The 20,355-nt window shown below is 38.8% G+C and overlaps 1 protein-coding gene across 3 annotated transcripts in view; it reads right to left on the bottom strand.

Moving 5' to 3' along the window:
- Nucleotides 1–1,140: 1,140 nt before the first annotated feature.
- The window catches only part of BICC1 (BicC family RNA binding protein 1), an 89,803-nt gene continuing 70,588 nt past the window's right edge, over nucleotides 1,141–20,355 (bottom strand). For all 3 annotated transcript variants that reach the window (XM_063164010.1, XM_063164011.1, XM_063164012.1), the window contains exons 8-21: nucleotides 19,820–20,071; nucleotides 18,490–18,621; nucleotides 17,383–17,569; nucleotides 15,833–15,991; nucleotides 15,265–15,461; nucleotides 14,833–14,974; nucleotides 13,617–13,773; nucleotides 11,713–11,878; nucleotides 10,489–10,528; nucleotides 9,668–9,822; nucleotides 7,826–7,979; nucleotides 5,745–5,905; nucleotides 5,215–5,314; nucleotides 1,141–4,117 (exon numbers count right to left, since the gene is read on the bottom strand). In XM_063164010.1, coding sequence (XP_063020080.1) covers nucleotides 3,987–4,117; nucleotides 5,215–5,314; nucleotides 5,745–5,905; nucleotides 7,826–7,979; nucleotides 9,668–9,822; nucleotides 10,489–10,528; nucleotides 11,713–11,878; nucleotides 13,617–13,773; nucleotides 14,833–14,974; nucleotides 15,265–15,461; nucleotides 15,833–15,991; nucleotides 17,383–17,569; nucleotides 18,490–18,621; nucleotides 19,820–20,071 — 2,133 coding nt within the window. In that variant the 3' untranslated portion in view covers nucleotides 1,141–3,986. The remainder of the gene's footprint in view (nucleotides 4,118–5,214; nucleotides 5,315–5,744; nucleotides 5,906–7,825; nucleotides 7,980–9,667; nucleotides 9,823–10,488; nucleotides 10,529–11,712; nucleotides 11,879–13,616; nucleotides 13,774–14,832; nucleotides 14,975–15,264; nucleotides 15,462–15,832; nucleotides 15,992–17,382; nucleotides 17,570–18,489; nucleotides 18,622–19,819; nucleotides 20,072–20,355) is intronic.

Below are 20,355 nucleotides of genomic sequence, written 5' to 3'. Positions count from 1 at the left end.
AGGATAAAATGTAGCTCCAACTGTATCCAGACTTGCCTGGAATCAAATACTCCTGGGCTTACTTTACAGTGTGAGCACAAACTTTTGAATACCCCTGCCCATCACACCTGTAGTGACCAGCTTACAACAGCACTCATATAAGTGGTGTAACTGTGTTTTCTGGGATTTGGAAAAACAAGATTCCTCCAGCAACTGTTAGATTGGAGTGGGATTCAACAGCAAAGAGAGATGCCTCATTTTAAATCTTTAAAGAGTTTGGAGACTCTGTCTATTTTCTCTTGTGTATTGGCAACAATTCTTAGAATGCAACTTTTAGTTCAGACTGAAAATCACCAGTTTTGTTCCACTGATTGATAGCAGAGAGAGACGTGTCCAGTTTGTTCAAGAAGCAATCCTGTTGATGCTGTGCCATGCCAGCTGCTGGTAACACTGCTTGGACCATAAGGAGAGCAGCCAACAAGCTCTAATGCTCCATCACCTCCTTCTCTGTCCCACACAGCTTTACACTCTACTGACTAAAGCTGTTGGAAGCAATATGCCCAAATAAATGGTCCACAAAGGAAACAACCTTGCTTCAGACCCTTGTAGATCTCTATAGGTCAGACAACAGAAACACTGTGCAAATTGCAAGCCCATCTGCCTGGAAATTTCCATGTAATTTATGTCAAAGCCTGGTAAATTGGTGCTCAGCACCACACCCAGTACTGAACCTGTACCAGCAGCTGTGGAGCAAACAACAGGACTGACTGTGCCTGTTGTGTGCACGTCACCTCAGTGTCACAGCTGTGCCTCTGGCCAGCCTGACTGGTCATGTCCCAGCAGCCTGCAGAAATAATTCCCTTTCCCCTCCCCACCACTTACTGGACTTGCCAGTACAATGACCATTGTGAAAACACACAATTCTCTGCTAACCTGACCACAAGAGTCAAAGTGGGAGGACCAAAGGAAAGAGAGAATTCATGAGCCAAACCACTAAAACCTGCTCTGAATTGAACCTGACATAATTCAACTCCTCTTGGATTAAGAAAAGGCACCCCAAAACAGCATTCTCATTTAAAATCCAGACAAAGACACTGTATGTGATACAAAATGAACAGTAAAACACATAAAGCATTAACATGTGAAAGAAACATGTTGCCATTATGTCAAATAGTGCTTTTTATATTTTATTAACAAGCAAGCATCCCTGGAACTGGGTCTATATAAAAATATTTAATGAACCAATCAGAATACAAGGGAGTTATATAAATTTATTTTATGCAACACTGATTAGTTTTGAAAATCTCCATTTTTAATGTTTTAATTTCAACTTTCATTTTCTTAAAAAAATCACTAAAAGGACACAACCCACAAAAATACAATCTGTATCTGCTCTATATTTACAGATAACTGGTCACTGTTAAGGCACAGATTTAAAACTAACATTTTATGTAGAAAGTCAAATATTTGTGCATAATGTAACACTAACAATACGATACACTGTACTGTTATATTCCCTTTGTGGAATCAAAGTAAGTGAGAATTTACTTCCAGTGTGGTTTTTTATTTTTTTTTTAATGTGAAGCCCTACTGAAAAATAATGTTGTTCATGGGAAATTCTTCACTTTGGTGTAGATTAAACAAGCTGCTCAGTAAAAGACCACATCAACTTAATACTGTAAAAAAATCAGTTTCTGAGTATAGTACCATCTGGATGGATAGCACGTACCTACAAAAGGCTAAAAATTTGAGTGCAAAGCTTCTGGATGCTTTTAAGTTTAGGCAAAAAAAGTAAGAAGGGGTTGCAGAAAATTCTGTACAAAGTGCTGCTGAATATTTAGTTCATTAAAAACATTTTATGAAATAAGGAGTCTGAATACAATTTGATTTGCAAGCGCTGGGCTTGCAAATGCAAACATTTAAACAACAGCTTATCTGTAAGCACATAAATAGTCTGTGTGAATGGAACTATCTGCATGCTTAGAAGCAAGCACGAGTGTAAATAGCTTTAGAATGAGAAGTGGTGGCTTCCAAGAGGGTTTCCATGAAGTTGCTCTTGCCTGTGCAACACACACACACACACACATAAACCTCTCCTAGACACGTGGATATTGACTCTTGGCATTGAGCAGAGGAAGCTGCTGTGAACAACTGTGTGAGTACCAGATACAGCTTTAGCCAGTCACGTCTGCAGTGCCATTTGAAAACCAAAGCTGCTACTTGATCCACAGGGGAAGTCACCCAGGTATACACCATTAAGTAGATATGGCTGAAATGAGCACTGAGCAGCAATTTTTAGCTAACCACAAGACTTTATATTATTGCTTGATCATCTATGCCCTCAAATAATAGTCTCTTGAAATTCCCTTTGTGTGTGCAATTTTTGCCATAGATCATTTTGCATTCTCACCTTAAAAGAAAGAATTACCCATGGAAAGTGTCAAAACTCTCTCACCCATTTTTACATAAACCCCAACTACTGTAAATGTTATTCTAATGCCTTCTGTTAAGAGCACAGTGGTTTATGTCCATCTCAAAAGGCTTGTACACTGAACATAAATAATACATTACAGTAGAGGTAAGGTAATTCACAATATTTCTCATGGGAATGCTTTTCAATTAATGCTTGGAAACTACACATAGCATTGCAAAAAGAGGCACTTAATGAATTCCTTCATTATATTGAAACCCTTCATAAACCCATAACACAACACCTGTAAAGACAGAGGAATAACATTGCCAAATCTTTCGGACTTTCACAGTATAAGAATGCAAAATTTAGCTCTAGCCACTTATAACATGGACTCTTTCTGTTGAACATAACTTGTTTCAGAAATAGTTCATCTCCAGAGTTTCAAACACTTCTGCAGCTGACAATTACAAATCTAGATCGAACAAAACAGATGCTATTACACCTATTTTATGTAGGTCACTTCATTGCTGCATGCATAGTCATGTAAGTAATATGTGTCATTTATTAAATGGCAACAGTGCTGTCTTGTCAAATTAGATTAGTTGTCTGTTTAATCAAACTGACAGCCCAGAGCTCTAGTTTGATGAATGCCTTTTGGTCTCTACCATAAATCTGCAGTAGATCAGTTTAATCTGTTACGTATTGTAGGTGTATAGAATCTAAAAATAAAAGTCTGATATAAATAAGTGTCCTTTAGTGGCAGGGTACTAAAAATAGCCCTTTGCTTTGAGACAACCATTAAAAACAGTTTTAGCATAAAGGCAGCAGTTAAATATGTTGACTGAAAAGGGTTAATATTGCAAAGTCCATTTTGGTCTTTCATTGCATTTGTTACAGTGAGTATTATTGCAGGCAGTATTAGACTGCTTTATAAGAGCATAATAGGACTGGTCCACTACCAAGTGACTTGATTTTGGAACAATCTCTTCAGATAACTACCTGGGAGACAGAGAGGAAAAACAAAAATCTGCATAAGAACCAGTTTCTAGTACCATTATAGTGAGATGTGACTTAATGTAGGAACACCTGAAAAAATTTGATTAGTGCCAATATAAAAATTGATATGGAAATGAAAGAGAAATAAATTTCCACAGGACAAGAAATCAGAACATGTAAAGTGCAGAAAGACCTCAATAATTATTTTAAGCAGTACCAGAAAAATCCATCTTGATAAAGCCAAATCTATGCTCTCTGGCATCCCAGCTCTTCATTCTTCCTTCATTCAACAAAGTACAAAATTCAGTGCATACATTATAGTTATAGGTAATAAAATACTAAACAAAGAACCCTATATTATTATTATTGCAAATTCTGTCCAATCTACATGAGTAAAACGTAACCCACATTTGGTGTTTCGAAAGACAACTGACAAAACGTGTTCTCTCTGATTTTTTGGCACAGGATTGTGCAGACACAACTTTGCTTTGGTCCTTGACACCCAAACTCCCAAAGTGCAGAGGGTGGTGTGCAGTGAAGGCTGTCCACAGGATTGCCATGTCCATCTTTCCAGCTGCTTTCTGAGCCCAGCCTCCTGCTACCAGCGCCCGCTGACGCTGGCAATGTCCGAGTGATACTGGCGCGGCAGTCTCCCACTGGCTCCACCTTCCAGGAACGAGGCACGGATGTTGGATGGGTCAAAGAGCTTTCTTCGGTTTTTGTTCAGTTCTGGAGGGGGCAAGCACACCCACAGAAATCCATTTTAATACTTTATGTCAACCAAATGCACAACTTCTGTGTAAACGAACAAAGTATTTTAGGCAGATAGGGTATGCACTGAAAATATCTGTGAGGTACTCCTTCAATTAACAAAGAGCCCAACAGGATAATTAAGAGCATCAAGTTAAAACTCAGAGGCTCCACCTGGGACAATTCTTATTTGGCACTGATAAATTTTTGCAATATTGATTTAGATCAAATTGACATAGCTAAAACTTTAAAAAGTTGCTCTTACAATACTCAAACACTGCAATCTGCCTGGAAGCCCAACCATGCAGTGTAGACTGAGACTGACAGAAATGCTTGTTACCAAATTGATCATTTCTCAATGCACAATTCTTTACTTCAAACATAAAACTGAAGCAGTATTTTAACAAGGACTTTCAGAAAAAAACAGATGCTCACCTCTCATTTAAACATGAACCCTAATCTTGTGTTAGTAATAGCTCATCTAAAAGATTTTTCTTTTCCCCTCTTTCCTGTTCTGGTAAACAAACTCTGCGCTAGATACAAATTGCTGATAGATTACACAGATTTTCAAGACTGCTATTGAACTAAGTACCTTTGCAAATCAAAAAACAAAACAAAAAAACCCCAAAAGCCCCCTGCAAGTAGGCACTTTTTCCCAGTAGGATGACTGCTCTGCTAATCAATAAAATGGAGGACAGGGAACCAAGAGGTCGAAAATGCCAGTTGTGACTGGTAAGTAGTGCTGTTCAGGTCCTGCAGTGCCTGTAATCTCAGAAATTCCTGGACCCACAATTTTGGGGCATTAAACTTCACAATGTGAGATTAACTTTCTACCAAGCTGCAGCTTTACAGGACTCTTGCAAGTGAGCTGGTATTAGGTAAGGGAAAAGCTTTATAAAGCCTGGGTTTAAGCACCTCTGGTGAGGGGCAAGCTAATATTACCTCTATAGACTCCAGGCATACTTTTCACTCTTTCCAAGGTTTTTATTTCCGTTGTTGGCTACAAATACACAATTTGAGTGAGAAGAATACAAACAGTGCTTAAAATCAATAAATGGCATTCTGAGTTTTTTTACCTGAGATTGCAAGCAGCATTTTTCTTCTGGCACCAAAAGTGGTAATTCCCAACTCTTTCAAATCTTGATCAGTAAGAGTGAGGAATGTCTGCAGATCAATCTGGAATTAAAAAAATAGGAAAACTATGCAAAACAAGTCTTTCCACAAAAGTATTAAGTAATAAACATGGTTCAGAACAATCTCATTTTTTCCCCATGCTCCATTTCACAGTTACTCATGTAGGCAGCAATCATGGCTTTTCAATGGCTGCTTCACATAGTTAGTTGCTCAATTTGCTACACTTGCAACAGAAAAGGAGAAATTTAAAAGTAACCAGTTCAGGAAAAGCAGAGAAAATCAGTCATATTTATGAGTCTTGAGGTTTTGAGTATTTACCATAATTGTAAGATGTATGACCCAGCTTTGAAAGAATAGCTCAGGAAAACCCTGTCACAAAGTGAGTTCTAAGTGGCTTTTGGTGAAGAGGCAGCACAACTGGTGCTGGAAAACATCCTACCAACACAAAGTTGCCTCTCAAAGGAACACCAACCTCTTGCTGCTGGAATACATCTGTGTATTTGCCCAAACCAAGCTTGCTGAAGAGCTCAGGCAGATCAGATCCCTTGAACAAACTGTTGAGGCTACAGCCATTGCTTCCTGTCAGCGAGGAAATGCAGTCCATGTAGTTACTGCTACTGAGATAGTGCTCAGCTGGAAGGGAACAAGTGCACTTTTCAGACACATCACAGAAGGGCATGGCTTTCCACCAACACTGTATTCAGCTAGATCATTATATTTACTAAGTATTTATATCTTTATTTTTCATTAAAAAAAAAAAAAAAAAAGCTTCCCAGTGGTCTGAAAAAATGAACAACATAAAGCAATTTTTTTGTTAATTAAGTTCTGGTGTTTGTTTTCTATAGACCTACTTTTGTCCATCCAATTCATCACTTTTACCCTTTATCCATACATTTTATTTTCTGGGAAAGCTACAGCTGCCACAGGACACTGTCCTTCACTGCCAATGTATTTGTGTTTCTAATTTTCTTCTAAGAAACATATAAACACATTTTTAATCCTTAATTATTTTAATTAAATTAGAACTTCCATTTTTGTCCAATTAGGTTGAAAACATCAATAGACTGATTTCAAATAAACTTGTCATCTCTTTAGCTCTTCAAGTACTTAGAACACGATGTGCAGCCATTCACAGCTCAACTAATGTGCTTTTTAAAACCGTGAATATTTTTTCTAATTGGAGCTATCCTTTCTTACCATGTCCAAATTTTATTATGTATGTACTTTGAGTTTGGGATTTAGGTTTATCCACTTTTAAAAGAAAAAGCAACAACAAAAAGTATAAACAGCCATAGTCCTTATTTCCCCATAAAGCAGAGAGGTAGTATGGACTTAGAATTCTCTACCTCCAGTTCTCACTTTTTCAGAAAGACATCTATTAACCTATTAAAAAATAAAGTTTCTAAGAGTTCAACTAAAGTAAAATTTCAATTATTTAAACTTCCAACAATGTTTAAAAAGCCATTGCAAAACATAGAGCCTGTATCCACAGAAACCAGTATTTAAAATTATGTTTGCCCATGCCAAACACATGGACAAGCTTCTTTCCATAGAATTGCCTGGATTGGAAGGGACCTGAAAGACCATCTCATTTCAACCCACAGCCGTAGGCAGGGACATCTTCCACTATCCCAGGCTGATCCAAGCCCCATCCAGCCTGGCCTTGGACTCTTCCAGGGATGCAGGGGCAGCCACGGCTTCTCTTGGCACACTGTGCCAGACCCTCAGCACCCTCATAGGGAAAATTTTTTCATAATATCTGGGCTAAACCTACTCTCTTTGTAGCCACTCCCCCTTGTCCTGTCACTACACAGTGTTCTTGTAAATTTTATCCCCATGAGGAGACTCATGCTTTAAAATCCAGTTTCAGCATGGCTTATAACTTCACTGGTGAGCAAACAGCCCAAAGCCCTGGCTGCTGCTGCATCGGCAACAGAGCAGAATGAGAGTGGTCTAGAAATAAGCCTTTTTACAGATCTGCTTTTGGTACATCTTGAAAAACCCACTCCATGACAGCAAAGTTTTCAGCAAGAATGCCTGGCATTTAACAAATATCCTTAAAAGCTTTCCTTTCGGACCATTATTTGGATTATCATGTTATACAAGCTTCTTGCTTTGTTTTTCTAAGTTCTTCTAAGCTTTCTGATGTTTACATTTCTATAATGGAGTTTTTCACACATTTTTATGTAAATAATAATAATTGTTTTACATTTCTTTCTAGAAGAGGAAAAAATTGATAGACTATTAGTTTGACCAGTGTGGCTTGAGAAGTAGCAATTTCATCCTCCAATCCATGGTCACTTTGAAAAGTCTATAAATATTAGAATTTGAAAATAAACTACCCTCTTTTTACCTTAAACATTTCAGCTTGTGTGTGTCATTCATTTCGTGTCCTACTGCAATACAAGCTTACACTTCTCAATTTGTAAAAAAAGTAATTACAAGGTGTCAGTAATTTAAATCCCTCGTGAAGTCAGGGCACATTCATTTCAAAATAAATACTGGTATCGAAATGATTATTTTCTTTTAAGCAGATAATAAGAGCTTATTAACCTGATTTGTTTTGTTTCCTTTTGGGGCTGCCAATTGAGGAGACAAAGTCGTGAGCAGAGGGTCCAAGGCCGTTCCGGTCTCTCCAGTTGTCAGATTCACTGCCACTGCCCAGGTGCTCCCGACTGCTGGACCGGGACAGAGACATGGATGAGCCCTGCAAACCACAGACACAAAATTCGGGCTGAAAACAGAGCTTTCATTGTGACTCAGATGTTTTCTTTGAAGCAGCTTGCTTGAAAAGCAGCTTTTAACGCTCCCAAACATTCTTCTGGCAGTTGATCAGTAGGCAAATAATTGCAAACCGGACACAAAAACAGCAGGTGTGCCTAAAACATGTGCAGCTTACAGTTTTTAAGCAGAAGTTATTTAAAGGACATGATTCAAAATAAATTGCTCGGTATTTCCAAGTTTGTTTCCAAAACATTCCAGGGTATCAAATTCCCACACAAATTCTAGACAAAGCAGTCTATTGACTACAGGGAAGAGAACATAACAGAACATTTATCTGAAGATAAGTGGATCAAGTACACACTACTTGACAACAGTTTTGCACACTATACTACAACAACAATTCTGCAATGCCGTGTGAATTTGTAGTTGTTTTGTCTGGGGTCTTTCTAAATAGATTTTCACATACCTGTGAAATACTTATTATCAACTCTCATCACTGTGAGTCAGAATGTAGCAATACAAGGCAGCAGTATTCCATGGGAACATACCCAAAAGAAATCAGCCTTGTAGATATCACATACTTACATGAGCTAATAACTATGGAAATGAACAATTTAATTCTATACACTTGTATCAAATTGCAGTTGAAAAGCATCACTTAGGAGGCAATCTTTTACAGTATTTAGTAAAACTGGAAGCCCTGAAGAAACACTCTTCTTGGTTAGAATCACAGACTTATCTAGAGATTTTAGACATCAAGGCCTTGGGGAAAACCCCACCCCAGCTCAACCAAGACAGGAAAGAATGCAAAAGAAAACTGCAGATTTTGGTTGCAGTTTTTTCTTTTCCCTAGTTACTACTGCATCTCGTGTAGCCAAGCCTACTACATGTAGCTGAATGGCTCAGGAAGTTGATATGCCAAGTGGAGAACACCAAGGCACATTTTTATCCCAGCTGCATATTTCTTTTGTATTAACAGACAGGTACATCCTAGAGAACTATGAAGTCCCCTTCTTCAAGGAGCATACAAGCAGGAGTGAAAAAGGTGTCTTCATGGAAGATGGAAAGGATTACAGCAAGAAAGCACAGTAAGAAACAACTTCAGCATGCCTTTGAGAAGAAAGGAACAAATTCCCTGCAAGATTCCCATGCTGGGACTCTGAAGAGAATTGCTGGACTCTGCTCTGTGCCTTGGAAAATTCTGAGCCCACTGAATAGTGCAAGTAGAGACAGCTGTTCCAGTTCTGTCCACAGAAGGAAAGATGAGCTGCTGGTTCTGCTGTTCTCCTCCACCATGCAGTGATACACATGATACAGTTTATCTGTCATATATACTCTGTTCTCATTAGGTTAAAAATTCCTTGTTGCTGGTTTGCAACTACTGAGATGTTTGGTCCTGTAAGTTGTTCAAAGCTCCTGTAAACAAATATATTTTAAGAAGCAGACATCTATGCTCTATGACTTATCTGTGAAACAGATGTAACTTTGTGTGTTGGGCTGAATGTATTCCATATGCCTTAATATTTGTGTAAGAAATATTTTTCACCATAAAAAAATATTTACAACATCTATCTGCAAGGCTTTGTTTTCACAGAAGTTAGACATTTCTCAAGAGAAACAACTGTATCATTCACTAAAAGTAAACTTTCATTGCAGCATACTTTTATATACCTCATATGTGGTTGTCATGGAAGGCTTGTATGATACATGATTTGCTCTTCTTAGTTCCTTGATCGTTTCTGCAGGCATTGATTTAGAGAACCCCAAACCACTCCAAGTATTTGTTGGAGTTCTCACTTCTGTTACAACTGGCTTCTTTAACATAGCTGAAAATAGAGACAAATCAGTAAATCTCAGCCTTAGTCAGGGTACTGAGAAGATAATACTGAAGTGATGTTTGCTAACAGCCTGAGCCCAGCAAACAGCAAACCCTAAACACCTCCACTTGCTACATTGCTTTAAGGAAGGGTAGGATTCAAGCTATTTACTCTGCCAGAAGATAGTTAAATCCCACAGGGCTGCATGGAAGCTAAAAAAAAATCACATCTGTTTCAAAGAGAGGACCTTCTGTTTTTCTTTTGGTGAACAGGTAATTTGGTTTATTTTATAACAAGGTCAAAAATATGGTTAAGTCCCTTACCAATTCTACAACTTAATTTATCCCTGAAATAAGAGGCCATTTAGATGATACGGCAAACATCTTAAAGTTTAACTTGCATCCAAATAAAGTGAAGTGCTAGAGAAATAGGCTCTCTAAAAACCATATTGATCACTTGCACATGGATGTACTTACACATCCCATCTGCAAGCTGCTTATATTGCATTTTATACTAGGTTGGTATTAAGAATTTTTTTGGAACATAAAGCTAATATACAAATGTTTCACTACCACTTTCAGATTTTATTAAAAATCAGATTAAAAAACAAATTTCAGGAAATCATTTCATCCACATGCTAACAAACTTTTCAGAAGTCACTGTTCATCCACATACCTTTGGTTGCTAGTAGTTTCTTCTGTTCATAGTCAAATGCCTAAAAATTAAACATGCAGAAGATAATTTAATTGCAATTCTAACTAAACGTCACTCCCGTACTTCTCTGTGAAAACAAATGTTTTCAAAGTGGCCAATGAATATATCTAGAAGAAACCTGAAATGCTGCACAATAATTTCATGGTAGCTGAGTTAGAGCCTTAGTTACTTAAAGTATTCACTCAAACAGATTTTTAACAACTATTTGATTTCGATATGAGTGAGGCTGCAGCAGTATTTACAAACTCCTAAGGAAGAATTTTTTCTTCAATTTTTTTTTATAAGTTATCTTTCAAGCATTGTTTCTCATCCTTAACTATCTGTTCTTGGCATTTACAACCTTCTTTAGCAGTACAAAAAAGATAATACATCTTTGCAAATCTGGGCACCACAATTATTTTCAATAATCTTCCAGGTTTGGTTCTCCTCCATGCACTCATCTTGTGAAAGGAAAAGAACGTAGGTTTTGAGAGAATTTAAAGAACTTTTGCTTGCATTCTACCTATGTCCATGGAAGATGTGAAGTTTAAATACCCCTGATGAAACAATCTACACTTTGTTGAATTACAAATTGGGAAATCTAAACACAAAATTACAAAAATGCTGTATTAGCCTGAAGTACTGCATTCTCTACTGAAAGTAACTAGAGGAATAACTGAAGAAAAGGGCTGCAAAACACTAGTCTGCCTCTTGTTCCACTACTCCATACAGTCTGGTTGTGCTCTCTTTCAACAGATCTAGTCTGAAAATAACCCTGTTACTGCTTCCTGAGAAACAAAGGGGTCTCCTCCCTCTTTGGGGAGATTTGCAGTAACATGGCAGTAGTTTATATTTGTAGGCTGTAATTAACTGAGCTGTCACTGCACATGAAAAGCTGCAATATGTATTTTGTAGCTATAATGTTCTCCAAACAACAATGTAAGATTTCTAACAGGCAAATGATGCTTGTGGAGACAAATACAGTCACACAATTTTCTGTACTTAAATTTTTCTTACAGAAAAGAAGAGCTTTTCAGCTTTCAAGACTTTTCATTGACAACCCACTCCTCAGTGAAACAGCTGTGAATGCTTTTACTGAACCGATGACAATTCAGTCTCCAGGGCCAGTCTCCTCTGCATTCTATGGTAACCTCACTCTGCAGTTATCAGCATTTGCCCTTCCTTGGCCTCATCCAGGGGACCCACCTGCATGTTGACGAAGGAGGGCTGCGGGGCCAGGCGCGCTCTCTCGGAGTTGTGCTGGGCGGCTGCCGCCCGCTCGGCCGCGCGCTCGCTGCCCGGGGCCTTCTTGTCAGCCACGGGGCTCTCGGGGGCGCCCAGCTCGGCCTCGGCCAGCAGCCTCTCCGCGGTGCTGCGGGACAAACACACCGTCAGCTTGGGGACACCTCGGGCCGGGCCACCTCAGGGCAGCCCTGCCAGTCAGCTTCACCCTGAGCACCCCGGCAGCCACGTTTGAGGCGTGTCTGTACACAGAGATCTCAGTGTTTTTAGCAATATTTAAACATGCCAGATCTCCTGTGTCTTTTTCTGTCAGTGAAGGAAAACAAGTATTTCTCTTTCCTGTATTACCAAGTACAAGGCAGAGCTTACAGATTCAGTTTTGAGCTGTCTGGTATCTGGAGTTATTGCATTCAATCCTACACAGTGTGATTTCCTGTTTAGCCTTGCTCAGGCCAGCAGTTCTAACAGGTTCATTGTTGTAAGATAAAAAGGGATTGCATAATAGGGACTAAGAAAGCAGACACAGGCTCTGCTTGCTTTCACAGATTCAATAACTGCAGTCCTTCATGCCTACATTACCTCTTGGTTCAATTTTTTTTTTCCCCTAAACTCAGCCACTTTTTAGGGCTACTCTAGAACAGTATAAACTCTTATTTTAAAAGTGTGGCATTCACATTTTCTGGAAAAATCCCTTCACGCAGGATTTTTTCCTGGGAAGATGAGAGAAAAAGGAAAACAATAATTATCTGATTTGCTTCTCCTGTGTTTTGCTTCTTTGGAATGTGTTTGGAGATTGTTTACCCACAGGTGGTTGTTTCATTGGTGTGGGCTGTTTTCCCTCATTGGCCAATTGGGGCCAAGCTGTGTCAGGACTCTGGAAAGAGTCACGAGTTTTCATTATTATCTTTTTAGCTTTCTGTAAATATCCTTTTTGTATTCTTTAATATAGTTTAGTATAGCATTCTTTAATATAATATAGTATCATAAAATAATAAATTAACCTTCTGAGAACATGGAGTCAAATTCATCATTCCTCCCTGCCACAGGGGCACCCCACAAATACAATAAAAAGTCATCATGTTTAGAAGCTGTAAACTACTATCCCCAAGGAAACTGTGAGCACTATGTCCTCAACAAAAAGAACAAGACACACAAACAACCAAATCTGGTAAGCAGGATTCCTCAGATTTTTAAACTGTGAAAGCAGAATGAAATACATATCATAGCCTTGACAGTGTAAATAAATGAAGCAAAAGAAAATATGTGTCTCAAAAGAGTGGTGATAAACAGTTCCCAAACAAACAGTGAGAACATGAGTACACTGGACAAAAACACTGCATTAAGAACAAAACCTGAGTTGCCAAGATGATTATGACTCAAACAAGCCTTTCCCACTGCTGGGTCATTAAACCAGCAGGCCAACCCTACCAAAACCAGCACTAAGACAAGTGTCTGAGCACATGCTGCTATGCCCTGAGCACAGCTTTCCTAAGAAGAAAACAGCCTCAGGTACAAAAGGAAAAAGCTGTCAGAAATCGCTCTCCAAGCAATCAATAAAAAAGCAAAAGCACATACTTTAGCAACAGGTAATTAAAGTTCCTCTGATAAGGATCCTCCATTCTTTTGTGGAAGAGGAAAGACATTTTTGAACTCAAAGTCAAATAGGATGAACAAAAAGCATTCAAAGTCTGCAGTTACCAGACAAACAGGGGGCTATATTAACACCTAAAGTGATGGAAAATCAAGGCCAAATTAAATCAGTTCTTTAAATATCTTATGACTGAACCACCTATTCTGTGTATAAAAGCATGTGAAATAATTTTCTGTTGTGGAAGTTCCCCTAATCTGTGTTTATACACTCAGCTTACTGTAAGTGGGAGTTTTTGGTGCCTTGCAGTAATTCCACCGTTTGTCTCTTGGCACAGGCCTGCTTGGAAGAGCTCATCATCTGCTTCAGGTCACTGGTGTTGGCTGAGTGCGACGGGCTCCGAGGCATGCCCACCTCCACAAAAGCATCATTGCAACCTACCAGGCCAAGAAAGGAGACGTCAACAACCACCCTGCTGGGCTCCAGGGAGCTCTCTGGGGGAATGAGCTGTGGGAGAAAACCTCCTCTTCCTCATTACAGGACTGTATTCAGGTCAAGGTTAAGCAGTCAAGATGTGCAAGTTCAAATGCACAAAAAAGGCGTCAGTATTCACATATACAGTAGTCACACTAAGTATTTTCTTTCTTAAAATATTATAAGTAATATTTATTAATAACCAATGTGAAGACTGACAATTCAAAGTGAATAAGTATTCTGAAGAAATTTGATTTTATACTCAGTTTTAATAGACTTTGCCAGGTGCTCAGGTAACTTCTGCAGGAATAAGAGCTCCCCCCACTTTATGCTCAAATATCTTTATAACATGTTCTTAGAAATACTTATCACCCTAAATTGGCAATGTACCTTTTATTCAAATCAGCATTTCAAATGACCACAGCCCTAAATAAGAGATTATCTCCTTGATCAGTATTGACAAGGGAAACAAGGCCTTTACACATATTTGCTCAAGTTGAATTGAGCTGCTTTTCCCCCCTCCAAGAATGATGGGGACAGTTAAGTACTTTAGCTTCTAAAGGGCAGCATAACTGAAATGCTGCTGCAAAACACAAAAAATTGTTTCCCAGTGTCATCTAGGTTAGAGCTACACAATTTTCTGCAAAAAACCTTCTCAGTAACATTATTTCCTTTAACTAAAAAGCAAAAAATAAAACATCTTTTAAACCAGCAGAGTTTAGTTAAGGTGCTGTAAAAAAACCTAAAATCCGCATAGGTTATCTCCCTCTGCTCCTAGGGAATAAGTAAAATGTTGCATGTACATTTATGTTGATTTAAGGTGTTTCTATCAACAGCACAGCTCAGTTACTACAGGCTCTATTTACTTTCTTTGACAATGAATCTGGGACATCCAGCAATATTTTCCCTAAACATGGTTGCAAAACCAATTCAGAGAGAATATCGTTATATTTTTGTATCGTGAACTGTACACAGACTGTACAAACACTACCAGACAAAGGAATGCAGTGTCAAAAACTCACCTTCTTCACTATTTGCCTTGGCAGCCACTTGTTCTGAGGCACCATGAGCACTTGTTTGCCTTACTCCATCACTGTGGTTTGTGCTCAACACGTTTTCTCCCAGCGATGTGGCAGACAGTGCAGCATACTTGATATTTGAGGCCTGAAAAGATTGCCACAAATCACTGAAGTGATTTTTATGCTTAAGGAAATACTGAAACAATTTCCCCTTTCTGTCTCTGCAGGAGAATGAGAAATTCATTCCTGGTACAGCAGAAGAGTATGTTTGGATGTTCTATTTCTCAATCTTTAAGTCATATTCGAAAACACTGTTGCGTATTTTTAAACATAGAAGCTTTATAAATCTACTAATATAGCTAGTTTTCTATTTCAGCTTTTCTTAGCAGAGGTCTAGGACAAAGAAATCAGATTCTCTAGTGTAGTATCACTTACCTTTACATGACCATTTAATGAAGGTGAACCTTTTTTACTTTCTGATTGCATGCCATTAACGTGGACTTCAACAGGAGTCAAGCCTGGTGGTGGAGACGGAGTGTTTTGACCATAATTAGGCACTCCAGACAGCAGAATACTGGTTAAGGTTGCTTGGGCAGTAGATGGTATCATTAGGTGTGGAATAGCAGAAAAACCTGTAATAAAGTTTGGTTATGTTCTGTTAAAGTGTCTCATTTAACTTCCTCAGGCATTACACTATTTTACCTAAATTTTTATGTAGCTATGATACTTTACTAAAAAGTTTCCATTAGAATTGCATGCCAAAACCATAATGCTTTATTTGGGTAGGTTAACTTTGTTTTCTACATAAAACAGATGAAAACACTGCCTTTGACAGCATGTTATATATTAGGTTCCAACCTTAAATTTGCATATTTATTCATCCGTGCCAAGGTAAGTGTAGGAATTAAGGTTCCAAATAATTAATTAATCTCGACTTTTCAACTGCAATTCTAATAAGTTGATGTTGCACAGTTCATTTAATTCCCATTAAACTTCCACTGACCTGTGGTGTTTGTGTTAGCGAGAGATGTTGCCCACAGTGTGGGACTGGGCGTGCCTGAACTTGGACTCTGCAGAGGGCTCACAGAGCTGTTAAGGGCATTCAACAGAGAGTTTGGAGTAGTTGAGGTGTTGACTGACAGGGCTGTTGGACCTAAAAGGCCTGCAAAAAATTATGCAAGATGAATATTTAGTTTAGACTTACAGGAAAGCATTTTTCACACAAGTACCAATTGAAGAGAAACAAACAACCCCCCTGGTAATTTGCACCAGCCTGTATTTCACAAACCAATTTTAACATTAAACCTGCTGCTCATTTGGTGCACGTTAAGAATTTTTGTTCTTAAACTGGGCATCATATATCCAAGAAGAATTGGAGCATCTTTTTTGTCCTTCTACTGGACCCTAACTCCTGTCATAACAGAGTTTGAACAGGCTGCTTCTCAGCCCCAGCATCCCTCTGTATCCCCTCTGCTGCTTCTGTTGGTTTGTTTCAAAGCAGCATCACAGAGACAAGAAAGAAACTGTACTGCACCACCTCACTTTCATTTCACACAATAACTTTTTGCTCAGAAGCTCCTGTGTGAATCAACCACTACTCGCACACTAACAACTATTCAATTTCTTTTTGCACCTTCAATACAGGCTGCAAGTGATCCCCCAAATCCATTGATTACTTCCAAAACATTCCTCCAAACCAGCTCTTTGTACAAAAGCACTCACAAAGCAGTTCAGCACTACACACTGAAAAGGTAAAAGCCCCAAACCTGCAAAGTGCAGCATGACAAGAACAGTCACAGAAGCAGCATTAAAAATCACAGTCAAATGGCAGAAACATATTCTCCTGTGTGACCCAAGGGAAGCATGTGAGATGGAACTACACAGCATTCCTGGATGGCAGGTCACAAGGGACAGTGCTGTTTACACGAGAACTCAGAAAATCCAAGTAGACCCAAAAGAATCTAGTGACAAATCTTGACACAGGTCTCAGAAACTATATCTGTTTCTGATACAAACGTATTTGCAGAGCTTGAAAAGAAAATGGTAACTTCAGTCTGGACTACAAGCTGCTAAGCTAAGTAGTTTAGTCATTTTTGTCCTAAATTTCCTACTGGTAAGGTCTAAACTAGAAGCACATGGACCCCTCAATTACAGTGAGATACTGACCTGAAGTATGGTGTTTGCTATGTTACCTTTCCAGTACTATTGCCAGGCTTAAGCACCCACCCAAATTCAGGACAGCCTGGGACATCACACAGCCAAAGCAGCTGTGAAAGCCATGCCCTGCCTCACCTGTAAGACCCTCCCTTTCAGCTGGGTGGTTTGCACACTTCCAGAGATTTTTCTACAGGGATGAGTCCCACACCTGATTACAAAAGCCTTGGAGAAGTTTTATAACCACAAGCCCTTGAGAGGCCAGAGGCTGCTGTAATTCTCTGACACTTTAACCTGATTACTTACACAAAACACACCTCTGGTACTTTTTTCTAGTACAAGTGAATTAAGTTAAAACGAAACTATATAAAAGAAAATATAAATATAATGAATGCATACCAAGCCCAGTGAGTCCTAGTCCTGCTGAGGACAAAATATCCAAACCAGGACAAGACAGACCAACAGGGCAGGAGACAGTAGAGGGATTTGATACTACGGTGACTCCGCTACTTTCAAGTCCCAAGAGACATTTCCGTGCCTCGTACATATTTAAGGCATTTCGTTCAACACTTTTTACAATCACAGACTGCAGGGAAAGAAAACAACAACAAAAAAAGGAAAATCAGTAAGTAACACTGCTCCATAACACTGATCTGCAACACAGATAATTCTTCCTCATACCATTGCAAGGCTACCACAACCACAGCAGTGTGAGACAGCATGAGCTAACATCCATTAGCAACTATTTAAATTCAGGGGTGTGAAGTTCAGGAGAGCAAGACTAGGGATTTCACAAGGATTTGCAATGAGAATGATGGAACACCTCTCCAAGAAAATTAATTGCTATAGTACCTTGGTGATACTTGGTAGCCCAAATGTTAAGCATCTCAAGAGCTAGATAACTGAATCAATAATTAATAACTTCTCTTTTACCGTTTACTTTTTGTCCACCTTGAAGTGAACAAAACCCCAACTGTTCATTTAAATTTACTAATTGAATTCACAGCTGTCTGAGAATAAGGTAGTAAGTTTCTGGAAAATTAAATTACAAAATCCCATTGCTTCTTGTACATTTTCTACAGAATGTTTCTTTGTACTGATTATATATATATCCCTACACAGGGAAGCTCACATACTGACACAATGGAATGATCATTTAAAATTTTAGAACTTTTGCCTGCTTTGGCATTTTATACAACACAGAGTGCCCTATCTACACTGGCCTAATATTTTACAAGCTTTTTACAAATATTTTACAAATACCTCCTACTTTATCAATATATTCTATACAAAAGCTAATTTCTTTATTATTAAGCATTTAATGAAAGTCAAATCACCCTAAATCAGAGCTGCTGGATTGTTTAAACTGGTATTTCAAGTAGAAAATACATACGGCTTTCACAAGTTTATGATCTGTTAAATTGGGGGGAAAGAGCACACAGCAACTCATCAGCTCTAAAACTTTGTCATGAAAGCCTAAAAGGAAAATATTAGCTTGGCACAAACCTTGCTTGGTTGTTTTGGCTTAGGCTTAATGCTTATGAAGACATCTAACTGCTCCATTAGCTGTGTTATAAACTGTGGTTCTACTTCAATTTCTTCCTTCATATCAAACATGAGCACGAGGGGAAGGCAACCCTGAAAAGGAAGGCACAAAAAATTCCTAGCACTTGTAACTGGACATTTCCCATAAAAATGGTAGCAATAAACTGAACTACAGACATTGTAGCGTTTACACACCATGATGTGTAAGGATGTAAGGAAATTTCTGTAAGTTCAGAAAAAATAGCAAGGATGACATTTTTGGGAAAGACATTTCCTTGTATGCAAGAATACAGGTGTATCTTCCTGTCCCAGGACTCTGAACAAAGAGTTTGGTAGCACAAGGGTGAAATGATTCGCTGAATATTTGACATTCCAATCAGCACAGTCTTGTCAGGAAATGATGTCAGGACACCCATACTAAAAGTCTCCTGTTAAACTGTATGAAATAAGGCAAAACACTTGTAAAAAAATCTCTAATTCACCATTGCCTAAGTCTTAACTTTTACCTTTTCTTCCCCATTCTAGATCAGCTATATAGATATTTCCGACTGATACGGATAATATCTGTAATACAGTTGAAATACTACAGCTAGAGTAAAAACCCCAAAAACTGAATGGTCCAGTCCCCACACATTTTGTCCCTCAATATTCGTATATATGAAAAATGTGTACGTAAGTTAGTAGTAAAATAATGGCTGAAGGCTGTTGTGAAGTTTAAAGACCAATATAACAAAAATCACCACAAATAATGATATTCACCACCAGAGCTATGTTTATAAAAGGCCTCCTAGAATTGTGGCTGTGGTACTATAAAGAATGTAAGACATCAAAACAAGTAATTATTTCCTATGGCTTCCCAATTTCATTGAACACTTGCCTACATGGGAACTAAGGAATTCCAGACATTTCCCTCAAAAGAAACCTAATTGCCTGACAAACATAGAAAAGACAGGTTGGCAAAATAAAACACAACCCATCACCCAACACCCACAGAATATTTCAGAAAACTGCCTCTACTCAGAGGCATATTGTTGTAAATTTAAATTACTTATGTCAGATTTATATTAAAAAGGTTATTTTTCAAGTCATGTTACCAGAGATTACAAATATTTTCAATAACTACAAATAATGACAAAACCCTGACAAAAACTGAATCAGCTGTTTGCAGTGTAATAGGAATCCTTCCTCTCTACAGCTAATTTACATGTGACCTGTAAACACAGGCAGAACAAGCATATTTTCTATGATCTGGCAATTTTTTCCACACAAAAGCTTCACTGAAAGTATTTACCATGAGATATTGCCTGGCAAGACAGACAGACTCAATGGTGCCCTGGAGGTAGACAGTGGATTTCTTCTGTGGGTTACTGGGGTCAGGGAAGTGGATCTGAGCACCAGTCCTCTGCATGATGTGTTTGATGTTGCTGCCGTTGCGGCCCATCATAAAGAGATGATGCTGCGCCGCGATGTCCAGCTGCGTGCTCACAGGGATGGCAGAGGCCAGGCTCCCAGCCAGGTGTTCCAAGAGCATGGCTGTTCCTTCCTGGGGGAAAGGGGAGAAACCAGTCAAACAGGGCCCACAGGCACACAAAAGGACCACTCAGACTGCTCTCTTTCTTGCCATGCGCTCCACAGGCAAGATTAGAAAACGCTGTTGGGTTTAAAACCACGATCGATTTGTTAAAGGTAACAAAACTCTGCCCACTACTCCCATTTTATAGCCAAATGCAGCATTTAATTGCCACTCTGTAACAGGCAGTAAGACAATGCCACATGGAGTGGTCCCAATAGACCTTTTGTGGTCAGTAAGTCACCAGAGATTAATCT

Source organism: Melospiza melodia, chromosome 9 (genome assembly GCF_035770615.1).
Source record: "Melospiza melodia melodia isolate bMelMel2 chromosome 9, bMelMel2.pri, whole genome shotgun sequence".
NCBI lineage: Eukaryota > Metazoa > Chordata > Aves > Passeriformes > Passerellidae > Melospiza > Melospiza melodia.
Note: the sequence above shows the minus strand (reverse complement) of the source record. Positions and strands in the feature narration are given on the sequence as shown.